The sequence below is a fragment of the Lethenteron reissneri genome, chromosome 9 (genome assembly GCF_015708825.2).
Source record: "Lethenteron reissneri isolate LAM-NWPU_2019-01 chromosome 9, ASM1570882v1, whole genome shotgun sequence".
Lineage (NCBI taxonomy): Eukaryota > Metazoa > Chordata > Hyperoartia > Petromyzontiformes > Petromyzontidae > Lethenteron > Lethenteron reissneri.
In genome coordinates, this window is record NC_083787.1 from 5,230,211 (window position 1) to 5,252,484 (window position 22,274).

A 22,274-nucleotide genomic window follows, 5' to 3' on the forward strand; every position below is an offset into this window, starting at 1 on the left:
CAGCTTTGGATGAGACTTATCATCCTGCCCATACGCGAGCATGGAGTGCAGCATTCGCTTGTTCAGCTCTTCTGCGCATTCGTCCTTCGCTGCTGCGCTGGGACACGACATGACAACAGAACGATCCGCGCCAGGTGGGTCGCGGCGTTCATGTGCACGATGGAAAGGAGTCGCCAAAAATACATTAATTAATGACGATTTCGACTTTTATTCGGGACCCCGTCATAAGGTTCAATGCATGCCTCCGCTCACCATAACGCGCCCACGCGTTATGTCATTTCGGTGTGCGAAATGACATCACGTAACGTCATTGCTAATTAAACGCATTTGATGACAACCGTGCGTTAACGACATTACATAATCATCGCGTATGCATGATTTTTCAAAGCGTTTTTTTTACTACCACGCCTCCAGAGACGCACAACTGCATGTGGAGCTCTGTCTGAGAAGTGCATCCTCAAATGGGCATGCCAACGTTGCCCTGACGTTCCGTGTTTGCCGAGTTAAAAACCTGCCACCACCGAGAATCGAACGCGGTGCTCGTGAGTTGTGAGCTGCAAGTGCTGAAACGCGCAGAGTACCTACCGAATCGAGCGACGGTCCGTGATGATTTATTTTATTCATTATGTTCTACTACCACAACAATGCTAGTGGATATGTTGAGTGATGTGTAGTGACGTATACTGAGTCACTATAGCGTTCGCAGCCAGCCACTGAGAGAAGAGTCTAACTGTGCATCTTAGAGCCTCTCTCTGTAACTAGAGTACGTATGGCATACGGGACAGTCTAAGTGAACCCAAGAGGGCACATGACCAGCAGAGGATAAGGACGGGGGCCAGAAGAGGACCGAGGGGATATGTTATGTAAGGTTCCAGAACCTTCTGGGAAGATCCTAAAGAGGGCGTGGCCGAGGGCAGAGCGAGGCCACGCTCAGGAGGATAAAGGGGAGGTCCCAGGAGCGTTCTGGGCTGTCTTCTGGAATCAACCCGCCGTGCTTCGCTTCAGTTATTACACTCGACATCAGGCAGTACTTTACTGACCTGACCCGTTTATATAGTGACCTTGTTGAGGTCTAGCTCCGTGGTAGTTACCACAGTCGTTATCCCGAGTGTTTATGTAGTTTATCTAGTTACCCTGTTGGGGTGTATAATAAACGTGTTGCCTCCAAGTTACAAGTGTCTGCCTCCGTGGGACCCACTACAGATGTGTTACAATATAATTTGGCGTAGAACTCGGACCCTTATCTTAAAGAGGAGGGTCTTTTGCCCGTAATATCTGGCAGTTCACCAGGATTGATTCATGCAAGGCTGACTTGCTTATGCGACACCGCCATGATGAGACACTCGGAACCAACGTTTGCTTGTATCGAATCAAAGCATGCTCAGAAGGCCGTGTGGCCGATGGGATATATAAAATAAATTAATGTTTTCATGTGGAAGAGGCAGATATGTGAAGGAGACACATCGTCTGCGTATGTATTACGGTCCCATTAAGGCCACTAAGTGTGGCAATGAAATCGCAATTAAATTGACCGCAGAGTGTTGAAGAGGATGCTACTCCGGGGTGCTTCAGTGCATCCGCGGTTTGGTCAAATCCCTTTAGGTCAGTGCAAGTTTTTTTTCGCGAGAAATTTAAGTGTTGCTTGGGGGCCAGTAATATCAATTGGATTACTCTCGAATGCATTGTCAGCGATTTTTTTATATTTAAATTTGATAGAACACAAAAAAATCTAATATCGAAATTAATTAATCGATGTAATTGGCAACGATACAGCCCTGCAATTGCATGCTCATCACTCTGCTGGCTATGAAGGGGCCTCCGCCCGAGGGAGTTCTAGACAGCCGCTCCGGAGGATATGTTGGCCTAATATTCTTTGGTTATTTTGGTAAAGTCACGTAGGTAAAAATAATAATAATACAAATGTTCTTGGTTCTTTCGGTAAAGTCACGTAGAAGGGAAGTAGTAAAATAATTATTTTATTATGTTTCATTTTTATTATTATTTTTATTATTGTATTACTTCCCTTCTACGTGACTTTACCGAAAGAACCAAGAAGATGAATCCCTGCAGTCACGAAAGCTTTAAATCGAAAAATTATACAAATGAAAAAAAAGATTGAAAATAACTTAATTAAATCACGACGTTTCGGAAGCAACACATGCCTCTGTCATCAGGTGGGACAGCCACAGCAAGAAAGAAAAAAAATCTTGCTGTAGCTGTCGTACCTGATGACGGAGGCTTGTGTTGCTTCCGAAACGTCGTGATTTTAATTAGTTGTTTTTATTTAATTCTTATTATTTTAAATTTCACCTACGTGACTTTACCGAAAGAACCAAAGAGTATGGATCATTGCAGTCACGAAAACTTCAAATCTAGGATAAGTTGGCATACTCTTCACGCTTGGCCAGACTACTTGAACGAAGTGGGAGTACCGACACTATAACCCCACCACGTACGACCAGGGGATCGACTAACTGTGGGCGTGCACATTTATACTTCTGGGTGGACGGCGGCGAGAGATTTCAGAAAGGTCCCCATGGTTTCAGCTACTGAGTTTGCCATGACAACACAGCAGCAGTCATCACAAATACATTGTACTGCATTAAATTGCTACGTTTGTGATGATGATTATTATTGCTTCAAACTGGTATGCAGTGGATTTGAGGTTGAAGGAAGAAACAACTTTGGTGTGCGTTGTCTGCATGTTGTTGTTTAAGTTCTGATAAGCATTTTAAAGGGGCATAAGCAAAGATCCCCCGTATAGCCTTAAACAGACTGTTGGGGCAAGTGCTGTTAGCGAGTACCTCCTATGAAGGCCGCCACGACACACGAGGGGGTGAGTGACCATACCACGCCTGGCTGTCTTTGTCTTCCCAGTGCTGATGATTACACACCGCACCAGGTACTTGTTTTGGCTGAGTCTACCTAGGGGAGGCCCAGGGCCGGTGTAAATAGACACACATGCACACGCGCGAACTATACAGTACCTACTTTTGATTTGGCTGTGTGAAAAAAATGCAAGATATTTGAATCGCCAAATAAACAGGACGCCCCATTACAATTAACAGGAAGTATTAACAATGCAACAATGGAGTGCGAGCAGGTACTTGTTGAGTGTAAACAACAGTGATTATACTTCACAAGCACGCCTTGTGTGTGTGTATAGGTCAGAGGTAGTGCATAATCCACCACTCAGGGAGGCAAAGGTGGCCGGGCGTGGTGCTGGACACCCGGCCCATTACGTGTCATACCCGCGGCCTTCATTCGGTGCTGGCTAACAGCACTTGCCCCAACAGTCTGTAAAAGGCTATACTGGACGGGGGCATCTTTGTCTTTGTATAGTTCAGAGGGTTGGGGGGAGTGAACCAGGCTCATAAAAGGGTTGCAGGTGTTTCCCCTTCGTAGTTCACAACCAACAATGAACATAGAATATAGAGGGGAGGGGTTCTTTAATGTAGATCTCATTATTGACGGCGTTCTCTCACGTTCAATAATACTGGTAGGAACCTCCTGGCTACACCAGCCCACAGGGGATTATTGTGTCCGTCCGTCCGTCGTGCAGGGAGGGGCTGGGTGGGGAGGGAGGGGCTGGGTGGGGAGGGGAGGGTGGTGCGGGGCTGGCTTGGGAGGGTGGGGCCGGGTGAGGAGGGGAGGGTGGGGAGGGGCTGGGTGGGGAGGGTGGGGAGGGGCTGGGTGGCGAGGGTGGGGCTGGGTGGGAGGGAGGGGTGGGGCTGGGTGGGGAGGGGCTGGTCACCCCGTGGTGCCCTTATAAAACTCAACGTTTAACCTACTCACGCCGGCTTGTGCCCGCCCTCACAGTCGGGTATATTTGCGGAATACACCACGCCGCCGTTGACCCTGGCCATTGACCGAGCAACCCAACGTTCCTACCAGCTCCCTGTGTGTGACTACGTGTTAAACTGATTTCTGTAAACGTCGCCTACTTTATAACATATATTCCTTTTAAGTTTGTAAAAAAAACATAATTTGCAAGCCAAACGCATTCCTTTAATTAGTACAATAGTTTTTTGTTTGTTTTATATGTTCCAATATTGAGTACCCCTATCATGGATTGAGTACATTTACTATGAGTATTATTTTTGAATCCACAATAGACTAGACCCAATTGGGGTACAGCTTGTTCCATTTGTAAGGGAGATGTGTAACAAAAACAGGAGGTTTAGGTTTTTTTTACCCTTTCCGGCACATAACAAAGGAAGGTGTTAAGATGTTCAAACTCCAAATAGACACCCCTATTGCAAGGGCATCAAGTCTGCATTAACGCACACACATGCGTGTGGTCAAACATGCACAACAAATGTGTTCCGATAATATTATGCATTGTTGTGGAAACTGGTCGGCCGACACCAGAGAATAATGCATACATTATTATCGAAGCATGTTTCTTTTGGCATATTTGACCACAATCACGTGTGTTTGATGCAGACTTGATGCCTTGCAAAAGTTGTCTATTTGGTGTTTGATTATCTTAACATCTATGTTATTGCCGGAAAGGGTTAAACGGGTTGTTATCATCTTGATGCCGGCAAAAATGGTCTCATATATAGTTGTCAGTTTTGTTGCCAGATAAAAGGGTAAAAAAACAATTATCATATTTTTTCTTCTGGCAAATGAGGTTCCAGTGGTGTAAATGCTTACCCCGAGCTCTCATACTCTGATGGTGCATTGTCTTTGAGTTGTGCGCCTTTTGGCGTCATCTGGTCCAACACCATGTAAGACTAGGCTCTAAGGAAAGCTGTCTCGGGTGTGGACCAATCAACTTCAAGGACAGTGCATACATTATCAGAGTTGTGTTTTTTGTTTGCATTATGACTGCAGGTATTGTGGTCTTTGCAAACATGACTCCTTGTAAAAAAAGGTGTCAGTTTTGTTGCCAGATAAAAGGGTAAAAAACCAATTATCAGATAGAGACCTGTCAAGTACATTTGATAAAACGCATGACCTATGTACATATCCATAAAATTATTTAAATGCTGTAATCACAGTTGCAGGTAACCCCCTTGCGGTAGTGAGCTTGAAATAAGCCGTGTGTGGGCGATTTCCGAATATGGAGATTCAGAAATATGTGGAAGCTTTGGCCTCTGCGCGAAATGTCATTCCACTCCTACTCAGTGATACAGGGAGGTTTCAATGCCTTTGAAAAATCATTGAAGCCTTACAAGATAATAATTGTTGGCCCCAGGTGGCCTCTGGGATTTATAAAAGCTTGATATTTTATGGCATTGATAACCGTTGTTCCGATTCACATTTTTACAAAACATTGCAGTGTTATTAGAATGCATGAAAAAGCACAGGAAAATAGCTTTGTTGATGGGAAAGTGCAAGGTACCGCTACCCTGGGGGATAAGCAAAAATTAATGTAAAATACAAGAATATCACAAAAACAACGGTGTTGATGTTGATTGCAACAATCACTGGAATAGCATTGTTGTGGTGTATTTTAACATGGGCTGTGTAGGATGTCACTGAGTGACACTTTAGACAGACGATGACAATCAGTTTTGTGGTTACGTTAAACTCAAAATAATTATCTGTGTGGCCATATGTTTCGGTCTAATTAATGCAGTGATGTATATTTGTTGGTCAACTCCCATTACATTTTCCGCGTTATCATTTTTTTTGGTGTTGAGTATTTTTTGCCGAATAAGCCAAAAACCTTCGCTTAATGTCGGACGCTGAAAAAGTACGCCGCACGCCGCCGTGAATTTCCATCACACTTCGCGCGTGCAAGCCCACGGCATTAAACGGCGTCTCGCTCGGACAGCTTACACGGAACAAGACAATGAGTGGGAGCGAAGAGGGCGGGTTGAGGGTAAAGAGTGGGGATCCATCTTCTTGGTTCTTTCGGTAAAGTCACGTAGAAGGGAAGTAATAAAATAATAAAAATAAAACATAAAATAATTCTCACGACGTTTCGGCCACAACGCAAGCAGCCGTCCTCACTGCTGCTTGCGTTGTGGCCGAAACGTCGTGAGAATTATTTTATTATGTTTTATTTTTATTATTTTATTACTTCCCTTCTACGTGACTTTACCGAAAGAACCAAGAAGATAAATCCCTGCAGTCACGAAAGCTTTAAATCGAAATTTAAGGGGGGGTCCCTTAACGTGCACATGGCCTGGCACAAGCGCCGTGGTGACGTCCCCGCCACTCAGTGGCGAATGTCGGTTGTTGTTGTTGTTGTTGGAGATGAAGGTTGAGTCGGAAGGAGGTGCTGAGGGTTGGAGGTGGGAGGCAATGGCTTGAGGCCACAGCGAGTGGTCACGGCGCTGGAATGTTTCGAGGTTGGGCGCAGCGAGCCGGTGGGAGAGGGAGGCCTAGATTTGAAGCTTTCGTGACTGCAAGGATTCATACTTTTAGTTCTTTCGGTAAAGTCACGTAGGTAAAAAAATAAATTAAAATTAATAAAAAATAAAAATAAAAAAATATTTTATTTTTATTAATTTTAATTTAATTTCTTACCTACGTGACTTTACCGAAAGAACTAAGAGTATAGAGAGAGGCCTCTTGGCTTGGCTCACACGTTTTGGGGTTTGCAGAGCCAGATGATTCTCTTTCACGAGATCTGCCTTCGTGTATGCAGTAGGGCTGGCGCGACAATCAGTTGCACGCCGAGCGAAGCCACCAACCACCTCCCATGTGTTGTATATTTGGAGTTTGCGTGTCTCTCTCTCTCTGCGGGTTTTTCCCGTCCACATTTAGAAACATGCGCTTCGAGTAATTTGGCTGCTATACATTTCCACATGATGATACGTCGCTTCGTTGAGCTCTCATTTGTGGGCAGATCGCTTCTGAAAAAGGGCTCTATAGCTCAGTGGGCCTTACCTGGTAAAATAAAAAATAGTTTTTATAGTGTCACCAAACGAGGCACAATGCGGCCAGGCAGACACAGAGACGCTCATGCCGCCCCTCCCCACCACTGTTTGCTACCAAAAAGAAATTGGGATACGTTGATGTCATGAAATACAATTGGTTGTTCTATCTCTGTAAACTGTTATTTGCGTGTGAAGGCTTGTACCGTGTTGGCAATAAGCGTGGAGTTCTAGCTTGTAGATGCTTACTGTAGTAATTTTTTTTTAAAATGCTGTCGTCAAATCACTTTGTTGGAAAGGCAGTGATAAACACTAGTCGTGTTGCAGAGAAAATACAATTGATGTATTGCACAAAAGTATATAGTGTGTAGTACCATGGATTAAAGAAACATATCAGTGTGGTGGATGTCGAGGAAACGTGTACAATTTTATTTGGACGTAGAATATAAAAAAAATTGAATTCTTAACTTGAATTGTCAGAATTTGTTTTATTAAATAAGAAAAAAATGCTTGCTTGTGCCTGAGGGGTAAAGGTTTTAGCGGTTGAAAATCCACCCAGCATAGTTTCATTTTATTTGAAACATCTTAAACCACAAGAAGAAGAAGAAGAAAAAACTCTTCTGCCGGTGGCATTTGATTAATTATTGCAAGGCAATTACATCAAAGTTTGTGATAGTAAGACACTGGAATTCATAACAACAATTAGAGGAAATGGCCGAATGTACTCTACTGCAGCCTTAGTCGGACCTCCAATCCACAAGTCGTTGGTTTGATCCCCTTGCTGCGACAGATTAAACATTGGGCAAGTTTCATAAATCTACCCCCCTCCCTCCCGTCAACCCCTGTCCACCACAGTCAATCGGCAAGTCGTCTGTGGTGGGTTAAAGTGCGGGTCCTCTCGCCTCTCCAAAGTAGACTGACCAGCGTGGAAAGAAGGCCAAAACACCTTGCAGAGGGGATCTCTAGAGCTCTCTCAGTTGGAGGTCCCTTCCACCAACAGTGGTGTGAGCAAGCAATTGCAGGGCTGCTCCTTTGCCTTTAACTTTCAAATGATGCACAAGCCAGGACAGAGACTTGAAGGGGGAGGTTGGCCTCCCTGAACATCTGCATACACGAATGACCCCATCAGTGGCAGAGGAAGGACAAAAAGAGTTTCACCGTCACGGTTCAATGTGTTTTCTGTGATTTCTTAAGTCACAGCTTCACAAACTATTACAAGCCCTTTCCCTGTGAGCAGACCGGTCTGTAGCCGAGTTGCAGTCTGTGGCGCAATGCCTTTCAACAACGGCGCACAATTAAACACACGGGGGCTGCGTTTTAATCAAGAAAGTATGCGGCTTAATGGGTGCAACTCCGAGAAAAGCGATTTAATTCAGAATAAAGGCTCTCATTGTGAGGGATTAGCTTGCAGTTTAATGGAGCCCCACTTGTATAGAGTTCTTCAAATACATTTTGATAAACATCGCGAGAAAATGTAATAATGTAATGTACGCACGAACACATTAGCCAACAAATAAATGCATTTATTCATTAAGCACTGTATGACATTTTAAAATAAGAAGACGGCGCTGTAGAACATAAAAAATATATATAATTGGACGGAAAATGTTGCTGTCATGACAAAATAAATCCTGGTAATGAATGCGTGGCCTCTTGCAATGACCCTAGAGGCTTGAGGGAGCGTGCCGCATGGGCCGCAGTGGAAACACCCCTCGAGTCGGAGTACGAATTCAACCGCCAAGCAACCAACCACGCAACCTCCAACCGTGTCGTGAAAGCCGTCACTGCAATTTCGAGCTCATTCGGACGCAATTCGTGTTCACCTAGTTGTCCCCGTGGCGTAATCAAAAGGCTATTTAGTTTACTTGTGGACACGATCGGTGACGCTGACATTCGGGCGTAAGCGCGTAGACAATAAACCAAATTTTATACCTTCATTTTTATTCTCACAACATTCGCTTGAATCAGCTACCTCTCACACCAAAGCTGTGTTTAAGTTAGACAGGAGATATTGTCTGTTTGTCGGCAAATATTTATACTGGGCCTGCTCTGTTAAACCACATAAATACACGTGTTTACAAGGGGTTTCTGCTTTGTTTCAGGGAGCACTGCTTATTGTTTGAGTTGGCTTTCTTTGGCCGAGACTCAGCCCCACAGTTGGCATTTATGTAAAAAAAAATGTGCTTGACCTGCAATGCCTAAAAACAAGCAGACGGGATACTCGTTTCAACTGCTCCTTTCATATAGAATGGCAAGCATGCTTTCTGACGTTGCGTGTGCCACAACAGCACAGCGCCGAAATGTGGGCTCGAACTGCTGAACCTGCGGCCTTGAAATGAACACATCACCCATCACTCTAGATGTGCTGGGAAGACTCTGAGATCCCATAAGCTGTGCTTGCAGCCATGCCAGGAAGACACCGCGGTCCAGTGCCATGAGATGAGAATGCAAAGGGCAGCTGAGCCTGCTGGCACAAAAACAAGTATTTTCACTGCGCGTCAACTATAAATGTATTTACTGCTGTAAATACATTTACAGTGTTTACTGCTGTATGGTGTGAGATCGGGAACTTGTGCCACCCATTCTTTCCCCTAACGTTTTGGCCTTGCTGCTTGCATAAAATAGAACCCGCCTTCGAACCGCGGTGCTGGGGTATGAAGCTGCTTTGATCGTGGTGGAAATATTTTCGATGCCAATGAAAACTAAAAATCGGCGAATTTTATCCAGATTGTGCTATCGGTGTCACATCAAGAGGCGAAGCAGCCATTCGCACACCCCTCGCACAGTGGCGCAACCCCTTGGTTGTTTCGAAAACGGCCCGTGGAAGCAGACATCAGAGAGCTGCCTCTGAAACCCCCTTCAAGTGACTTCTGATCCACAAAGTCGAGGGCAGCAATCTGTGCCGGGTTTTTGATGCCGAGTCATCAACTGTGGTGCGCGGTGAAAGTGAGCGAGCTGCATTGGCTGTGCTTGCTAGTTCAGTCCTCGCATCGTTGGCCACGATGACTCTTTGATACCAGCTGTCGCATTAAGCAGGACCTTCAACAAAATAGCTTAATTTTTCGCTTACGAGTCACTTCTCAGATGTGCTGATAATGCTTAGCTGGTGGTATTGCAGTTGTCTTGGATGGGTGACTTCAGGTCTGTTCAGCCTCCCGTTTTTATTGCATACAAACTGCAATGGATCCCAGGACAATCGTAACGAATGCCTTAATCATTTGCCGTCATTGCCAAGTGCGGGCGCAGTTTGCGTGCAATCGCTGTGCTCCCGCTTTCGCACAGAGAACCTAATGGTGGTGGGCCTATTTTAGGTTCTGACGATCTTGAAATGTGCAAATCGTTAAACTACACTGTTGTTGTTGCGTGGGCCATTTGTGTCTTTTCCAAATTCGAAGAATTCCCACTGGAAGCTCAAAAACACATTCTTGTAAATTGACTGAATGGGTCTTGATGACGCCTTCCCTGAAGGGTAAAAGTGCAGCCTTACAATGTCTTTCTCATGCCACTGGTTGTCGGAAGGGCCTCCACTAGATGGAACCCTAAAGGGCATTGCTGTAAACATATAAATACACGTTTCCATTGATTGGTCTATGATTGTAATTAGCAACTGTGTTACATGCAAGCAATTTTTTTCACCTTGATTCCAATTGACAAGGAGTCTGTATTTTCTTAAATATAGTCCTCTGAAGGTACACTGATCATGATTGGATTATTTGACTACATTTTTTAAAGTGGATAAAAACAATTAGCAACAGGATCAATAACCTCTCGGGGAATATTTAGCTATTTTTACTCGCGCCCCTTGGTAATAATACATAGATTATAAATTAAACATCACCAGCATTTTCTTAAATATATATTTGAAGGTGTTAAAATGGAAGCAGAAATGCGCGTGAGTTTTAAAGACAGTTTCACACGGAGTTTTTAATTGCTTCTCCTCAGAAAACAAATTATATTTATTTTTATAATCATCATTATGCATCACATTTATTCATAACGGGCCATTCACAACACAGCTCCCACATGCGCAACCTTGAAAACATATTTTTTTTTGTAACCAGTTGCAAAGGCACCAATTTGTGTACCGTATTGCAATTGTGCTGTGAAAAATAACCGCGCCGCCGCCGTATATTGCACACTTTTCCGCTAATTGCCTTGTAAATGATGCCGTAACAATTAACGGTGCCCGCGCGGCTCCAATGCTGCAGCCCCTTTGACTCTCGCCCCGGCAGACATCCGTCAGTCCGTGCGTGACCCGATTTGAACCCTCACATCAAAACCACTCCTCCACCCCGATGATAATTCGCTGCAGGGACATTGTCATGTAAGTGCTCCTGCTCTTTTTGAGTGGCCCCGTCCCATTAGCTAAATTTCAGGCGTGAAATGCCCCGTGACCTTATTTTCAAAGAGTAGGCTGCGACAAAGTGTCCCTGAATAGTGCGCGTTGGTCACGAAAAAAAATGTAACGGCGACTCTGATTTTTATTTCTTTAATTTCACCAGCGTGTCGAGGGCACAGAGCCCTACTCTTGTAAGAAAAAAAAATGCTCAAATGAGCTTGTAGGCATGCGACTCGCTCTGGTTGTCACTAGCAGACAGGAAAACATGAAATAAATCACATAATGGCAGTGCGTGGCATGGTTGCGCTGAGAGTCAACGCCCGCAATCATGAGCACTCTGTTCATAATTTGCATGCCCCCCCCCCACTGCAACTCGGTAGAGAGACTGGAACTAAACACAGCTGTGTGTTTGTGTATTTTCATTGCCTGCTTTCTTTCACACGTGGATTAGCGACGGAGTGTTAATAGCGAGTCGCTGACAGATGCATTGCACTAACAGCGCAGGAGAGTTGCATTGTTACGGGGTGGTTCAATTGTTTATAAAAGCCATTGTGTGTTTTTGTCTGTCTCTGACCATCAATGTCTTACACCCTCCACTATCCCTTTGTTTTGTGTGTGTCTCGATTGAGGAAAGGTCCCTATGGGTGATGGTTCTCTATTTCACATCTCCACCAGTGGCTTTGGGCTTAAACATGAGCAACACCAGATACCATGCGGAATGTACCAACAGTGTCGCAAGCCGAAGGGTTATTCGTGCGTGCACTTCCTTCAAGGGTTGACATCACTCACATTACCGACAGCTATACCGCATCTCGATTTATCTTCATTATTGCTCTACCGCATTGAGGTTCGAAGCTGTCTGTGCGTGTCAACTTTCAATCGCGGCGCTATACGCGAGGATTTTGAGTCACTTTCCGTCCACCCCCCCCTCCCACATCCCTGCGCATCTTCCAGAGTGGTGCAGTCCGGCGAAGGGGAGGGCTTTTGCGGCTGTCAGTGCCATGTGCACGGGAGCTACTGGCAGAGAGAGAGAGAGGAGAGCGAGCGAGAGACGCGTGTGGGAGGAGCGGTGCGGAGTGGTACTGAGGTGCGTGCCTGCGTGAGTCGGAGCGAAAGCAAAGATCGTCGTCATCATCATCATCAGGCAGCGGCAGTGAAGCGACACGGAGGAGGAGGAGGGAAGTCGTGCGCTCAGCAAGCAGAGAGGATGGAGGGCGGAGTGGTGGTGCCTGTGGATTTCAGCGACGTGGTGAAACAGGGCTATGTGAGGATGAGGAGCAGAAAGCTTGGGGTAAGTAAAAAAAAAACACACCGGCAACTTTGGCCCTGTTGCTGTTATCTTGTCATTTTTTTCTTTTTTGTGGGGGGGGGGGGGGGTGGAAGGTTTTTTGGGATGATGTCATCTTAACTTGGTGGTTGAGCAATATTTAGAAAGTTAAATTGTCAATTTGTTTGGGTGTAGGGGGGTTTGGTACGGCATACGCAACAAACGTGCTGTTTGCGAGTTGTACGTGTTTAAGAATTGCCTTTGAGTAAATAAATGGTGGCTTATCAAAGCCAATAACCCCAGCATAATTAACATATCCGTTCTTTCTTTCATAGGACTGTGGCTGGATGTTAACATTGGCTTGTTTAGAAGTGAATTACTGTACATGCTGCGTACCGTATATGTTTATACAATTAATAATTATAATTGCATTGCCGTTGAGGTCAAACATTCACATGTTTTGTTTGCAGTTCGTAGTAATTGGTAATAACAATTAAAATACACTTCATCCAGAAAAGCCTCACTGAACCTGTTTCTGGATGTGTGGTGGCAAATTATATTCACGAGCATTTAGCTTGTAGGAAAGTACCTGGATAAATCGTACACACATCATCGGATAACACCGACAGCTTTGCACAGATAGATTCCAGAATCCAATAACAACTTGGTGCATGTGGGTTAAAATATGGTTAAAGGTACTTCAGATGTCTTTGCCTTTAAGCTGGCAAGTGTTCAGCTGGGCTGTGGTATTGTATTGTCTTTTTTTAAGTTCACTAACATTAAGATTGTGCGACAGATTTCTGAAAATCCAGACCCGAGTCGTAACCCTTTTGATCCCTACTTGTGAGTGGATCCCAAGTAATCCCAGATTAGTCCCCATAGGCACATTCAATTTACACGAGCAATTAATGTAAGGAATAACTCAAATGAAAAAGTACGTGATGATTTTTTTCTTCTTTTTAGAATCTGCTCATATTTTTGGTTCTTTCGGTAAAGTCACCTAGATAGAAAACAAAAAGCAAAATTAAAAGCAAAAAACCACACGATGTTTTGATCGCAACATAAGCGGTCTTTTTTTTCTCCTCTCCACCTGATGAAGACCACTTGTGTTGCGATCGAATCGTCGTGGGGTTTTTTGCTTTTAATTTTGATTATTGTTTTCTATCTACGTGACTTGACCGAAAGAACCAAGAATATGAATTACTGCAGTCACGAAAGTTTTAAGTCTAAATAGAATCAGCTCATTTACCGATGGTCGAATGGCATAATGATCGTGATGTTCCGATTGTGTCTGTCTGGCTGATGAGTTTCTTTGGACTATACATAATAATAGACAACTCCGAATATTGAAGCCACCTTTTTGCAAAATGTATTTCTCTGCAAAGTATATCGGCAGTGTGCGAGCACACGATCAAGGGTTTTTAATCGCATTTAAATTGACCGATGCAAATGCTGCTTTGCAGATGCAAGCAGCATATACATAATGCGAACATTCAAACCAGCATTACACAGAGGGCAGTATAATGATAACAATACACTGTTCAATAACCATAAAGCATTAGAAGACAACACACAAAGCCAAATATAGAAATATAATAATACTCCCTCCCTGTTGCACCGATACTCACTGCGAGGTTCTGAGAACAGCTTCTGTTAGCGAGCACCTGTTACAGCGTGCACAGCTCGTGATGGCAAGGAAGTGACCAGAATCGCATATGCCCAGCCACCTACCTACCTGTGCCTTGCCGGCACTCCTGTTGACACAGTGCACCCACGTAATCATTTAGGTCGAGTCGCCCTAGGATGACCGCTGACCGTTAAGGACTACAGATTCTGATTGACACAGATGCGCATGGATAGGGATTGAGCTTAGTGGCTGTATTTACACACACACACGCACACAGAGTACAGTGTGAATTGGAATGGGCTGCCTGTGACCGATTAAAGATTTCTGACAAAATGAAATTGACCTGGATCAATGTCCAGTGATTTAGACAGATTTCCAGAATTGAACGACTGTGTTTAAAATACAGCACAGTTTCTTTGCATGCAATACAAGTGCTGTATTACTGAACTGTAAACCATCATACTCGAGATCAGTCAATTATAATCAATCTGGCAACTTGGCCAAATCTATTTTTTATTATTAATCGTGGTTATTGATCGGGGCTAAGTGGTACAGCTGTTGAGTTTGTGGCTCGCACGTGATAGGCCGTGAGTTGAAATCCCAGACGTGGATCAAACTAAGCTGTTTTATCCCTCCAGAGTGAATCAAATGAGTGTCACTTTGCAGGTAAGACATCAGTTGTTTTTTTCTCTGACCATAGGAATGTGGAGTTCCCACCACTGGCTCATCGGGGCTCCAAACAAGAGATTATCTGCAGCTCATTATGTATGCTCATTTAAGATATGAAACCACTATTTCGTTTTTTACATCACCATGGTACTGTGGAATTCTATAAGCGTACAAATGGCCGCCGACAGCTTTGTTCTAACATGCCCCAAATATACGACATGACTACACCGAACCAGGAATGGTGAATGAATGTGCATATTTTCCAAAATACAGCTTTACAATTTTAGTAAACCTTCGCTTCCTTTTTAATACCCATGTATTTCAGGCTTTTTTTTCTCCCCAAGTACAAAAGCTACCCTGTCACATTGCTTCTAAATTGCATGTTTGGAGGGGAGGAGAACGAGCTACCATGCCTTGGGTATGGAAGTCAAGGTTCTGACATTCTCACGGCCATAAAATGGGTGGCTACAGATGCACGTTTAGCAGCTAATGCACCTGGAGAGGTTTTATGGGCCTTTGTGGGCTTTGGGACACAATTGGACTTTGTTTTTCTGGTTGAAGAAAAAGAAACACGATAAACCCTCACAACGATCAAGCAATCAAACTAAAGGAGTCCTCAACTTTACCGTGACACTTTTAGAGGGACCTCAACTCGTGCTAAAAAAAAAAACACAGTCACGGCACATTTTGCTCGGTATGATGTCCCACACGTTGTTCGCTTCACGCGCTCGGAGATTCTCCAGAAACGTTGAACGCGTTCAACCTGACAACAACGCGTCTTGAGAGCGAGAGAGCTTTGCAGTGCAACCGACAAAAAAACCCGACACGATACTACGGTACAAAATGAACCTAACGTTTCATTGGATCAATTTACACTTCACGAGAGTGATGTTTGATGAGCGTGCGGCTGCGGCTGCATGTTCGGTGGGTCGTGGGCCCCCATCTGGACGTTCTAAATCTCTCCGCTACGCGCGACAAAATCTGCATAGCGAGCGGAGACGCTGGATGGAGTCGGGTCTGGAGGCCGATGATGGGTGCGAGCCTCTCGTGTTACCCCGAGCTCTTCGCCAATTAATGCAACGCCCAAGCAGAGAACACAAGCACTGTATGTGTGGCCAGGAGACATCTGAAAGGCTGTGCAGTTTGTTCAGCTGCTTTGCTACGTCGCCCATTCTGGATTGTGTTTTTTTTTTTAATGACTGAGGTTTATATTTATGTACATGACTGCAGTGCGAATTACAGACGTGTGTTTGTTCTGCTCTGCATACCCTAGGTATACAGAGTTTGTCTGATATTGTACGCTCTATATTATAGCGTACAGTGTATGTTGTTATATTTACTGTAGTGTATCTAAAACACAGTAAAATTCCTCTTATCTGCAACATTTATTATTCGCGACCCAATATATGTCTGTTATAACGTCTGTTATCTACAGATGGATTCTTACAACTCACTTTGTTTAAAGGGGTAAGATGAGTCAACTGGAAGTGGTCACTTTAATTCGTCGCATTATCCACGTTTTTTGTTACAGATTATAAGGCCCGTGTATTATTTCTGAGATAATAGTTGTTATTGTTTTTTGGGATCAACATAATTATAAGTCCCCTCATACACACCCCTTTGTTTCTCCACCATCGCGAATGCGTTTTGCTGTAAACACTTCTGCACATTGTACAAATAAAGTGCAATGCTACGCGAACTTTTATCACATTCGTGTGACGAGCACTGCTCGAAGAGGGGAAACACACACACAAGGTTTTGTTTTTGCCAATGCCCCCCACCCCTCCCTTCTTCGTGGTACAGAGAGGAACAAATGCCGATGAATATTGTATAACCTTTCTTTATATGGGCAGGGTGTAAATGTTGTAGACACGTGCTCGTTGTAGCGTGCCATATATACTCTGCCGTATAAAGCACAACGCTGCGTCTCCTGCACGGCATATAAACCAGCATAACATGCCAAATCACGCGGGCCAAGTTGTTCTGAAACCCTAACTGTTCGCCACTTGCTCAATGCTACGAAGAAGAAGAAAAAAAAATCACCCCACAACATTTCTTTGCGAGAACGGAGCGGATGTTTGCTTGTCCATTGCCCAATGCGCGCCAGGGGCTGCCGGGAGAATTGCTGGGACCCTCTGTGTGGTCCCCATCAGCCTTTAAGAGGCTCCATTATGTGTGGATTTTGCGCACGCGACATCAACCGGAATACTCTGCATGTCGCCCGTTGCGTCGCCTTATTCGTGGCTTAACGTGGCCGCACCGAGAAGATTTTGTGCTGCGTTGACGTGTGAACACGCGCGCGTTACCCCCCCCCCCGCTCGGCCACCAGTGTTTTGTCGTAAACGCACGTGCTCTCCGACGCTTTGGTCCAAGGATGAATTAACACCACGCGACGCTTTGTCTTTGCACATCATCATCCAGTGGCTTCCATCCTCTGGTGAATTCAAGGGGGGTGGTGGGGGGGAGGTGTTCGCAATTCACGAGCGCCTACCTGTTGATTGACTGACATGAAACAATAGACACCGATGCAGCCACGAGCTCGCAGAGGGTGGCTTTATTTTTTACATTTTGCTAACCTGTGTCATAATAATTGTTCATGATAAAGAGATGTATATACGGTAAACGGTAATGTACACTGCTTTGTCAACGTACTGTTGGATGAAGGTATCTCGCCGTGCAGTGTAGATGCGGGTTCGGCAAGCGTGAGACCAAGGTGTATTCAGATTTCACTCAACGCCGATTTCAGCCACAGGCGAAATTTTGACTCGGGTAACCGGGCACACAGGGCATTACCATACGTGCATTCTGCATTCTCAGATTATCACAGTTGGCTACGTTCGGTGCGAATGAAGTTCTCCATACATATGTACGCAAGAAGAGGCATGATGCATCAGGCATGCATATTTTAAAACAGACACAATGCATGCAGTGCTTCCAATGATTTCTGCCACTTGGAAAAATGTGCCGTGATTTTGTATTCTGCTACATTAATTCGTCATTTCAAAGTCGTTTTGGTGTGACTCAAATAATCCTTCAAGCTTCCCTTCCAAATTGTGCACATATGCGCCTTTACAACTTGCATAAAGCCATTGCATTCTTTTCATCAACGTGTGGCTGTGTGCGCGGATTACAGGCAGCGATCTTGCCAGTTTTCATCTGTAAAGAGAGGCGGAACTGTATATGGACCAACATGAGTAAGAAAAATTACTTGTTTAAGCAAGGTCCCTTGTGGCATCACCCGTCAGAATTGAGCCAATCAAATTAAAATTTTCCCCCACGTCTTGCTTCTGCTAAGATTGCTTCTTTTTGAAGTTGGCTATCCTGGGAAACGTTAAATCCTTCCACAAGTCCCAGCTTATGTCAGTTACGCAATAACACTCCACTCAAGACAATGGGATTCGTGGTTGTACTCCCCTCTTGTGGCACTACGAGATATTCCTCTTCTGATGATGTGTCAGGGTTTTTTTTTTAGAGCTCAAACTAAAACGAGGAATACTTCCGCTGCCGTACGCCCAATAGCGCCACTTCACTTTGGCACTTGACACCGAAATGATCTGACCCCCCCCCCCACCAAGCTAGTGACAAAGTTGGTAAAGACATATAACTAACTGGCGTGAATTCGACAGCAGTGTCAGATTGCACAATGGGGTTTGTCTATTGGCGAGGCTGCACATTGCTTCGTACCGAACATTGGACATTGTACTCTTAGTTCTTTTGGTAAAGTTACGTAGGTAAAAATGAAATAAAAATTATTAACAATAAAATCACGACGTTTCGGAGGCAACACAAGTCTCCGTTGCCTCCGAAACGTCGTGATTTTATTGTTTTATTTTTATTATTTTTTATTTCATTTTTTACCTACGTGACTTTACCGAAAGAACTAAGAGTATGAATCCTTGCAGTCACGAAAGCTTCAAATCTAGAATTGGACATTGTGTCAGAAGGCTCGCGTTGGAAGACGGTCGCTCATTGGGCTTTCGAATGCATCAACATTCACGTCACAATTTGTTTTTCCGCCACACCTCCTTCGCAAGTTCCCCTCCCTGTTTAAATCTGACGAGTCTTTCTAAAATCATTTATATTAAGTTCACTTGCTTGCTTGCTTGCGCGCTTACGACCGTGCAAATCTTTCAGTCGTTTTTTAACCCACTTCCCGTGATCCAATCGAGCTGACATTTTGCACACAGACTCGTTGTGCGTGAAAATTTATTTTTGTGAAAATTTTTTCCCAAAATTTTACACTTTTTAGGAATTTTTTTTTATATTTAATTACCAATTGCTTAATGGTGGCAGGCAATCATCTGACCCATAGGTGGCAGCCATCTCAAGCCAGAGGACGAGAGGACTCTAGCCGCCACGCATATAAAGGATTTATAGTGAAAAACTTTGTTTTTACGGGTTAATTTTTTGCTTGTTTAGAGTCGGTGTGTTGGTAGTAAGCGTAGCCCTGAAGTTACCCCAGTTTCTGAGATCTATGCAATTTGTTGACAACTCGTGTACACCATTCTTCTTTGACAATCATTCTCGAGCTATGTACAGTAAAGGAGACTCCTCTTAGCTGCAATGTTATGGGGAATCAATGTCGTGGATCTTATTATCTGTGAGGTTATCCGTGACTGTACTCTTTATCCATGAGCCAAACAACCAAAGATAACCCCCGCGGATGATAGGATTCATTTTAATTTTTCCGTGGCAGCGACTCCGATCGGAGAAAAAATAAAGACTAAAGTATGAGGAAGCTGCTCCACTGTGCATCATAAGAAAAATCGTGGATAGGAAGAAATGGAACTGAAAGATATTCGGAGTTTTCGCGGACCCATTCAGCTGTCGTGTATAAGAGGAGCTGGGGGGGGGTAATCAAGCTGTGGATAAGAGGAGTTCTGTGTCTATATTTGGGGAGCGGTGGTGTAGCGGTTAGCGCGCTGCGCATCGAACCTGACGACCTTGGTTCGATTCCTGCTCATGGCCAACACTGGTGGCAATTACCTGAACCGATCATGGGCCTCTCCTAGGTCGACTCGGCCGCCAATGAATACCTGGTTTGTTGTGTAGTAAACATCGCCACTAGGGATACAAAGGCGGCCGGGCGTGGTATTGGCCACCCACCCCCTCGTGTGCTGTGGCCGGCCTTCATAGGTGCTCGCTAACAGCACTTGCCCCAACAGCCTGTTCAGGTTATACGGGGGATCTTTGTCTTTACACACACACACATATACAGTATATAAACTTGGAGCCCTTTATTTTTAATACTTTCAAAGAAACCTTAATGTTAGGAAACGGCAAAATTTCAGGAAGTCGCTCGCAATCTCGGGCTGAGTTGTAATACTTTCCCGAGCGCTCCGCCAGCACATTCGGTGCCTCCGCTGAGCGAATACAACAAGGGCATACAGTATGCAGCTTGCAAAAATACACGACGGTGATTACGACGGTCATAATAACTACGTTGCCGTATTATGACCGTCAACATTTCCACGATAGTGAATTCTATCTTGTGACCGTGTTGGCCATTTGATGTCGCAGGTTTTTTTGGGGGGTTTTTAACCGACTGTCGTGTCATGTCGGTTGTCCAACCGTCAATTCGCCCAGGGTTGCCATCTCTGAAGAATGTCTCCCGATACCCTAAGAGGGTAGAGAGCTCTGAGGCCCCATGCATTGTCTTGAGTGGGGTTATTATTACACGACCGACAAACACCGGGGATTTTAATGTGCTGCAAATTTTCCCAGGGTGGCTATTGCAAAGAGAGGACAATCCTGGGGAAACCAGGACAGGGGGCACCAATGCTCACTAATTACCAGCGAGGTCCCTCACCACCGCCGTTTTCCATCTCCTTGTGTGGCCACTTCTGATGGTCGTCACCTCGTGCCCTATAATGATCCCTTGATGCACTACCGGGCCGCTATGCTGTGGGAGGCAGACAGAGCAACATCAGATTAGGTGAGACGGGCGTCAGACGAGAGACGCTGTGGCGTGCATGGCCCATTCATGCTTGATGCAATCATTGCCCGTAAGGTTTTTTTCTGGCTCCCGTGGTTTTCAGGCTGTGTTTTTTTTTTTCCTCCAAGACGTCAGATTGCCTCAGACGATAGCTTCCCAATGACAATAGGTATCTTGCACAGGGCAGAAAATGCTCACCCACAACACAAAGATACCCCGTGTAGCCCTTTAACAGTCTCTTCGGGCAAGGGATGTTAGCGAGCACCTATGAAGTCCGGCACGGCACACGAGGTGGGTCACCACGCCCGGTCGCCTTTGTCTCCCAAGTGGCGACGTTTACACACCGCACCAAGTACTCATTTGAGGCTGAGTCGACCTAGGGGAGGCCCAGGACCGGGTTCAGATAATCGTCACTGTTGTTGGCCGTGAGTGGGAATCGAACTCAGGTTGCTGGGTTCGTAGCGAGCGCGCTGACCGCTGCACTACCACTCCCCACTCACCCAATCACCCACACACACATACAAAGACACACACGCGCATAGCATATACATTGCAAACACATGTTGGGCAATGAAGTTCATACCAGTAAAGCGGCGCTTTGGAGACAAGGATTTGTGGTTCGCATAGATTCATGAAACTTTCCAACGTGATGGGAATTTAGGTGGCCAGAATATGGCAGTACAGCAAGTGGGTTCATGAACCCATGTGTGCCGACTTTTGAGTGTTATCCCATTGTGTGTTTTTTCTCCGGTTACTCTGCTCTGCTGCCACACGCCAATCCCTCGTGACAAATTAATTGTAACAAACAGCATTGTGGTAACATCTGTCAAAGGAATCTTGTGAGGGTTAGGTAAGTAAAAACATAGGGACACAGATAAGAGGGCAGTCACTTCAGATAAATGAGCACTGACAAAGAAAATGGAACAAAGTCTGAAAAGTGTGCGATAACAATGGATAGATGATCTTTTTGTGGCGAGGCGGGGGTGGGGGAATTACATTGAGAGATGAAAAACAAGGGACAACACGGATCAGGTAACGAATGCAAACTATTGACCTTGTACCGACTGCTAAGGAAACTCGAGTAGGCTTGGGCAGGACACATCGCTTGAAGGGTTGAAGGCCCGATGGACGACACCGGTACTGGATTGACACACCCACAAATAAGTATAACCCGTAAAAACAAAGTTTTTCACTATAAATCCTTTATATGCGTGGCAGCGAACTTAATATAAAGGATTTAAAAATATATTCGCCTGTGGAGGACGCGGGGATCGATCCCGCGACCTTTGGCATGGGAAGCGAGGGCGCTACCAACTGCGCTACTCCGCCACGGCCTGTGGAGGGGTTACGCTCTGGGCTCTTACACTCTGACGTTCAGCCAAAGCCACGAATGCGTTCTATTTGAATATATGTAAAATAAAAAAAATTTGCCTAAAAAGTGTAAAATTTTGGGAATTTTTTTTCACGAACAATAATTGTCTGGCACAACGAGTCTGTGTGGAAAATGTCAGCTCGATTGGATCACGGGAAGTGGGTTAAAAAACGACCGAAAGATTTGCACGGTCCTAAGCAAGCAAGCACGCAAGCACGCGAACTTAATATAA

General features: G+C 44.8%; 1 protein-coding gene across 1 annotated transcript in view; it reads left to right on the plus strand.

Annotated features, from left to right (window-relative positions):
* Positions 1–12,207: 12,207 nt before the first annotated feature.
* Positions 12,208–22,274, plus strand: part of LOC133340488 (docking protein 6-like) — a 53,687-nt gene continuing 43,620 nt past the window's right edge. Inside the window, exon 1 of the mRNA XM_061548779.1 lies at positions 12,208–12,463. Coding sequence (XP_061404763.1) covers positions 12,380–12,463 — 84 coding nt within the window. The 5' untranslated portion in view covers positions 12,208–12,379. The remainder of the gene's footprint in view (positions 12,464–22,274) is intronic.